Raw genomic sequence first — 8,104 nt, 5'->3', positions numbered from 1 at the left:
TATAATATATTAAATATTTGTATTTATATTTTTATTATAAATTATTATTAATTTTCTACTTTATATTTTCTTTTCTACTATAATTTAATAATAATATATAATTTTTTAGTATATATTTAGTTTAAAAATTTTAAAATATTCAACGAAGGTATTAATAGCAAAATATTGCTATTTGATAAAATACTTTTATTATAAATTATTTATGTTTTTTTTATAAAAATAATTTTTATTTTTTTTTAATTATTGTTCTGTCAATAAATTTTAAAATATTATTTTTCTGATTTTTAAGACATCTCTTTCTAAGTTTTAAAAAAAGTATTTGATTCTTTAAAAATTACTTAATTTTTTCACTATTCTGTCAATATGATAAGGTTTAAAATAAGCCATTTTTTATTATATAAATATTTACATATTTATTATAATTAATTATTAATAATATATTAATAAATTAAATCAATATTTTTAATATTTATTTAAAAGATATATGTTATTTAATAAAAATGTTAACTAACGCGAATAAAATAGAAAGAAAATAAAAATATTCTTTTATAAATAAAAATTAAAGAAATAATAATAATAAATTTAAAATTATAATAATTATTATATATTAATTATAATTTTTATTAAAAAAAAATGAATAATACTATTATTTTATTTTTTACATTTTTAACATTTTTTAATTGTTTTTACTTTGATTATAATTATATTTAAAAAAAACTTGAAAAAATTAATGAGAACATAGAGTTTCCTAAAGAGTTTGAAATAAAGGCTGAAAATTTGAAGAATCTTTTTTAAAGCAAAATATAAAAAATTGAAAATTCGAATCCAAATAAAGACGGGAAAACTTTCATAGAATCTAAAATTAAGAAAAACACATAAGAATTAATAAATAACTTTAGTTCTAACATAATAAAGCAAACAGAACCGAATAAACATCTAAGATGTATAAAAGATCTTAATTAAATATACGATGAATCTGAATAAATTTTGAAATTGATAAAAGATGGTGATTTAAACTAAATTTTCGAAAAAATAGAATTTTTAACCTAATTATATTAAAAAATTTAAAAAGTTAGATATGAATGTGATTTAAAAGAAGTTTAAAAAAAATTATAAAAAATAAAAAAAATGGAACATTTTTCTCTTTCTTTGCCTTTAAAAAATATTAAAATTTTCTTTAAAAATAACTAATATCTTCCTCAAAAAAAAAATTAATAGAAAGCTAATACTGTTTCATGCATAATTGAAATTGGAGAAATATTTAAGCATGCTTATTAATTTGTTAAGGATGTTTAATAAAATCTTAAATCGATTGAAGAATTGATTGAAGAAGGAATTAAAATTTATAACGAAATTGTTGTTGTCTATTAGGATTGTTCATATGGACATAAATTAGATTTTTTAAAAGATATTAACATTCTTAAAGCCTAATAATGTTTTAAAAACATCAACTAATTCAAAGAATTGTTTTAAAAAATTAGCTCCTTAGCATAAGATATCTAATACGAAAGTATTTTCACAGAAATACATGAAGTCTATTAAAAATTAGCTAATGGTTGTCCAGAAAGTTATAGTCAAAAATAAAGAATATTACTTTTTTAAAAAAATGAATTAGGAAATAAATTTACTTGTTTAAAGAATGCTGCTTTATTGGCAAAAGATGCTTATTATTTAATAAGAGAATTGAAGAATAAAAATAAAAATAAAAGTTAAGAAGAAATAATAAAAAACGTTTATTTGTTTTTAAATGATTTAAGAGATTACTTAAAAGAATGTAATATTGGTTTACATATACCTAATTTAGAAATCAATGAAGATTTTTTAAAAAAAGCAGAATGTTCTTTTAATGTTTTTGATATTGTTGAAGATTTAAGTAAACTTGTTTTACATTTCGAAACTTTGAATTATTATGAAATATATTAAAATGGATATGATTTCATTTAAAAAATTTAACTAATTAAAACGAAATGTGAACATTGATTTTTTTTAAAAATATATATTAAATAATCAATATTAATTTTTATTATTTATTTTAGAATTTTTTTAGAATTAACTTATTTAAATATATACCAATATTATTTTTAAAAAAATAAAAATATTATGTAAAGCTTATTTTCAACTTATTTTTTATATAATTCGAAATCTTTTACAATAAAGGCATAAATATTTTAGGTTTTCGAATTAATTATAATACTTTTATTTATAAAATTATATTATAATCGACCTAAATTTAAAGCTTACAAATTCTCCTCATAATAAAAAGATTTTATTTTTATTTTTAATATTAAATATATTTATAATCTATATATCTATTTAAATATTACTTTTTTAAAATGAAAAAAATTGGTATTAGATATGTCTGGAAAATTGAGCTCTTAAATTATTAAATTAAATTAATAAATATAAATTTTTTATTAGCATTTTTCATCTGTATTTTTTTTTTTAAAAAAAACTCAACAATAATAAAATAATGTCGTTATCAATTTTTATTATTATCAATTATTTTTTTAAAAAATTATTACAAAAAATTAAAATTTTTATGAACAAGTAAAATATATATCTAATAAAAGTATATTCAAATTATAATATTTTCATTTTGGCATGAATTTATTTTTCTTTAATGTTGATTTTAAAATTTTGCTTTTTATGATGTCATTTTTAAATTTTATTAATGTAAAATATTTTAAAAAGAGTAAAATTCAAAGATTTTTTTTTTCAAATTTTTTAAAGTTATAAAATAATTTTTTCATTTTATCAAAAAATAATATTTTGAATCAGAAAATAATTATTTTGTATTGTCAAAAATATTTCTCAGAAAATAAGAACAAGATTAATGATATTTTTATTTATTATATTAACATAAATAAAATATTATGCAAATATAATTAATTTACAAAATAAAAAAATAGGAATATTATTATTTTAAAATAATTTTAAAAAAATATTAATATTTAACTCTATTTATAATATTTATGTAATTATTTTAATATAAGTATGTTTTATATTTTAAATTATATTGTCATATATTATTAAAACAATTAAAAAATATGAATAAATTTATGTAAATACTAAGCATAATAATTTGAAGTTACTAAAATTTTAATCAAAAAAATTTGAATTTTTTAAATATTCTTTTTATTTTTGAAAATATGATTTTTATATGCATGAAGAAAGTAAAAAAAAGACAAAAAATTATTAAAAATTTCTTAAAATGTTACTGCTCCTCAGTATATAGAATAGAAGTAAAAAAATTAAACTTTTCAAATGATTTTTGACAATTTGGAATCATATATTGTATTAACTATTATAAAAAAACATCCTTTTGAAAAAAAAAATATTATATTAAAATAAAAAATTGAAAAATGTAACGTTTTTAGTTTTTCATATATTTATGAAATAACTACTGAATATTTTAAAGAATTTAAAAGTTTTTATGAAATAGATCATAAAAAAAGAATTTGCTCTTTAAAAGGTGTATAAAAATGTAAGCTTTCCTGCAATTATGAATTTTATTAAATTTAAGAGTATTATTCAATGGATAAAATAAAATCAATATGCATCAATTTTTAAAAATTTATCTTAAAAAAATAATTACTAATCTTACGAAAATATATAAACCAATTAACTAATAAAAATGAAAAATATTATTAATTGTACTAATTATACATTTTTAATTAGGAAATGATTAAAATTTTACTAAAACTTAAAAAATCAAAAAAATTTGTTGATATAATTTCAATTAATCATAAATTAAACTTTTTAATTTTTTTTACAACAAAAATTATCCAAAATATTGTATATAAAAATAAATGTGTTTTAATTTAATCACAAATAAAATAATTTTTTTCATTTTATATTAAAATTTAACAAATATAAATTTTAATATTATATAATAATCAAAATTAATAGATTATTGTAAATATTAAATTAATTAATATAATATATTTATTTATAATATTAAAATAATAATATATAATATTTTTTTGAAAAATATAAAAGCTAAAATCATTTATAGACTATATTATTTTTTTATAAATATTCTAAATATATATATTTTTTTTCTTCAACTCTTTTAAAAATCTCTTAGTTATAATATTCTTTAACTTCCTGAAAATTTTTGAAAGTTAAATGTTTTTTGACATCCGCAGCATTCATTAAAACTAAATTTTACCCTTCAAATTCTCCTTCAGGGTTCCATCTTGCTAAGAGTAAGTTTCCCTACTTTTTTCCTTAAATAAGATCTTTCCATTAAAAAGCTTCCCTCACGACCAAATACACATCCGAAATATCCATAAGGAATTATTTTTTATTATTTTTTGCTTCTTAGTGAATTTTATCATATATTTATGCATAATTAGTTTATTTTACATCATCAATTAAATACGGCTAATAAAGCTAACCTGCTAAATCACACAAAATATAAGAACTTAATGCTAATCCAAATATAGCTGGCATAGTACCTAATACAGGAACTATTCTAAGTCTATAATTTGAAAAAACTTTGAACTCATCAGGCTTATCTTCTTGATGTCTTTAAAGTGGAAGTAATTCTTTCGAACTTTTTTCAACACTAAGTACTACTTTTATTCCATTAGTAATCCCCAATTTTTTTAACTTAATCCTTACAGCCCTTGAAAGGTCATCATAAGTAGTTTCTGAAATGTCCCTTATTTAAACCCTTGTTGGATCTGACTTCATTCCTGCACCCATTGAAGAAATAACTTTTTTATTATTATTCTTACAATAAGCTAAAAGAGCAACTTTAGCATCAATATTATCTATGCAATCGACTACATAATCTTCTTTTTTTATTCAGAAAAAAACTTTGCCACATTTTCTTTTGTTACATATTCTTCAAATATTTCTACATCACAATGAGGGCTTATCCTTTAAATATAATCCTTTATACATTGTACTTTAGAATGGCCTACATCTCCTTGTGTTGCAAAAGCGTGTCTGTTTAATGAAGATAAAGTTACTCTATCAAAATCAACTATTTTTATTTTTTATACTCCTGAACGAATTAATGAAGATACACAATGAGATCCTACTCCACCAACCCCAAATACTATAATATAACTTTCTTAAATTTTTTTTTGTGATTCTTCGCCGAAAAATTATATGTTTCTTATCAATTATTCTTTTATTATCTTTTAATACTCTTCAGATGCATAAACAGGAAAAATTTAAGATTATACATTTACTTATTGATTTGTTTCTGGTGTTTCATAATTTTTTAATTATTTGCTTTTATATTTTAAGTATTTATATACAGTTTACGATAAAATAGTTAAGGATACACCGATTATTGTATATTTTAATTTTACTAGAGCTTCAACTTACATTTTTTTATTTTTCTTTAAATTTTAATATATTTATTCCTTTTAATTTTTTTTTAATTTATATTCACATGAAAAAAAGATTATATTTAAATAATTAAAATATTTTTAAACTTAATTTAGATAAAATATATATATTTTATATATTTTAATTAAAGATTTTAAATAAAATATGAAACATATAATAATTTTATATGAATATATATGAATTTATAAAAAACTTAAAATAATCAAATTTATTGTAAAATAATTAATTAATAAATTAAACTTTTAGTTATTTCATAAAAATTAATTTAAATTTAAAGTTTATTAAAAATAAAAAATAAATTATAAATAAAAAACTAGAAATCTGTTTATAATATTTATTATTTATTATTTATTATTTATTATATATTATTTATTATTTATTATTTATTATTTATTTTTTATCATTTATTATTTATTATTTATTATTTATTAATTTTATAAAAAAAATAATACAAAAACATATTTTTATTTTATTTTTTTATTTTTATTTTAATTAATTTTTTAAATTTTAAGATTTTAAATTATTTATTTACTAAAATATCTTTTTTACAATTATATTAGTTTTCCACAAAAAAATAATTTTACAAGATATATTTTTATTTTTTTATAAAATTTTATATTTGGAGTAAATTTATTTTATATTTTATATTAATATAAATTTCTAAACATTTCTATTATTTTTATATTTTTATAATAATATATATTAAATTTTTACATTTACAAATACTTTTTTAAACCTAAATTATACTCCTTTATATCCTTCTTTTTTATTATTTATAAATTTTTAACTTCTTTCTTCATATTTCTATTAATTTTTATATTTTTATACCTTTTTCTACCCTTTATATCATATTTAAATCTTTTCTACACCTTTCTACATTTTTTTTTTTCATAATATTAATTACCTTACTTTTTTTATATTTAATTGAATATTTATTCAAGAGACATAATAAATTATTAAAAGCTATCAATTTATTTAAAAAAATAAAAATGATTTATTAAAATGTTCAACAAAATCTCATGATCTTAATACAATTTAAAATAAATGGGCTGTTCCAAAAAATAATATTGTTTGGAAAATATAGGAAAAATTAATTTTATATTAAAATAGATAAGAAAAAACAATATTTTTTATTTATTTTTATTTATAATCATTTTAATATTTTTTTAATTATTTTTAATTGATACTATACAAAAACAATTTTAGTAACATATATGATAAAAAATAAAATGATTATATACCACTTTTTCATATTTTTCATATTTTTATTTTTTAATTTATTATTTTTTCTGTATTTTTTTAAAAAAAATCAGTGAACGAAACAAGACCTTATAAGACTTAATATATACTTACTTTATTTTAATAAATCTTTTTTTATTAAGATATTTAAAATATTTTTATCTGTAATATGAATTTTATATTATTTAAAAACATAAATAAGTAAGTTTCTATAGAAACAAGAAAAATAATTTGCTTAAATTATTATCTTTTTTCATTTTTAATATACTTGATTTGATAAAGTAGATAAAACTAATGTTTACTAAAAATAAGAAAATAAAAAATAATATTTCAAAGGTATAATAAATATAATAATAAAGGGCAAATATATTACAATTATAAAAGATATAATATTAAAATTAATAAGATAATAAATTAGATAAAATTGATATTTTTATATAAATAAAAAAAAAAATTATCAAATTTATAAAAAACCTAATAAAAAATTATCTAGATATATCTTTGGTAATAAAAAATAAAATATTAATATATTTGATGTATAAATATGTAAATAATAAAGAAAAGAAGAAAAAAAAAAATTTCTTTAATATACAAAATCAAAAAAATATTTTTAAAGCTAAAAATAATTATAAGTTTATAGTTGTATATATTGATATATTTTCAAATTAATATATTAATTTGTATAAAATTATTTATAAAAAGTGTATTAACAATTATAAAATAAATATGAAAAAAATAAAAATAAAATAATATAAATATATTATATATATATAAATATATATATATATTTTAAACAATCTAATTATATATTTTAAAAAACATTTTTTTATATAATAATAAAAATAATATATTTATATTTTTTATTTAAATTAATTTATATTAAATTTTTTTAAAATATATAAATACATTTTATATTTACTTTCTTAATAATAATTTTTACCTTTTTTATTATTTTTTCATAATTTTTTTTTCTGCATATATAAATGATTTTTTTAACTATGTTAATTATTAATTTTAATAAATATATAATAAATTATTTATTTTTTTCAATTTTCGAGTACATTTATTATTTTAATATAATTTATATTTAAAATTATATTATCTTTTAAAACAATAAAACATGAAATATTTAATTTTTAATATTATATATTAATAATTTAATTTTAATCTTATACAAATATAAGATTTTTATTTATTTTCTATTATTTTTAATATTATTTTATTTATTTAAATTTCTTTACTTTTTTATTTTATGTTTATTTATAATTAAAAAAATAAATTTTTAAATGCTAAAAATAAAACATTAATAAACAGAGATTTAATAGTAATTTTAATATTATTAATCTTTTTCAATATAAGTTAATAATAGAAAATTATTTAGAATTATGTTTTAATATTTAATAAATATATTATTTAAATATAAAAAAGAAAAATAAATAAATTCTTAATAAATTTGTATCAACTTATCTGTTAATGAAAAAATATTTGAGCTTTTATT

At 14.6% G+C, this 8,104-nt stretch overlaps 2 protein-coding genes across 2 annotated transcripts, besides 8 other annotated features; both read right to left on the bottom strand. All coding sequences in view use genetic code 6, as the record gives it.

The window, feature by feature from the left end:
* Window positions 1-184: 184 nt before the first annotated feature.
* Window positions 185-237: a microsatellite.
* A 503-nt stretch (window positions 238-740) lies between these two features.
* IMG5_137970 (hypothetical protein) lies at window positions 741-1,854 on the bottom strand. The gene has a single exon (XM_004031756.1). It carries the CDS (start codon window positions 1,379-1,381, stop codon window positions 848-850), a length of 534 nt encoding a protein of 177 aa, XP_004031804.1. The 5' UTR covers window positions 1,382-1,854; the 3' UTR covers window positions 741-847.
* Window positions 1,855-2,375: 521 nt separating this feature from the next.
* Window positions 2,376-2,409: a microsatellite.
* Window positions 2,410-2,753: 344 nt separating this feature from the next.
* Window positions 2,754-2,793: a microsatellite.
* Window positions 2,794-3,876: 1,083 nt separating this feature from the next.
* Window positions 3,877-3,981: a microsatellite.
* Window positions 3,911-3,979: a microsatellite.
* An 82-nt stretch (window positions 3,982-4,063) lies between the features above and the next one.
* On the bottom strand, window positions 4,064-5,345 carry IMG5_137960 (hypothetical protein; the record flags this gene model as incomplete). Its single annotated transcript, XM_004031755.1, has 5 exons — window positions 4,064-4,082; window positions 4,172-4,218; window positions 4,369-4,802; window positions 4,910-4,956; window positions 5,281-5,345. The coding sequence occupies 5 exons, from the start codon at window positions 5,343-5,345 to the stop codon at window positions 4,064-4,066; spliced, it is 612 nt and encodes a 203-aa protein (XP_004031803.1).
* A 353-nt stretch (window positions 5,346-5,698) lies between these two features.
* Window positions 5,699-5,798: a microsatellite.
* An 820-nt stretch (window positions 5,799-6,618) lies between these two features.
* Window positions 6,619-6,656: a microsatellite.
* A 699-nt stretch (window positions 6,657-7,355) lies between these two features.
* Window positions 7,356-7,394: a microsatellite.
* Window positions 7,395-8,104: the final 710 nt, after the last annotated feature.

This window comes from Ichthyophthirius multifiliis (genome assembly GCF_000220395.1).
Source record: "Ichthyophthirius multifiliis unplaced genomic scaffold scaff_1120509251070, whole genome shotgun sequence".
Classification (NCBI taxonomy): Eukaryota; Ciliophora; class Oligohymenophorea; order Hymenostomatida; genus Ichthyophthirius; species Ichthyophthirius multifiliis.
This window is presented reverse-complemented; position numbering and strand designations above follow the sequence as displayed.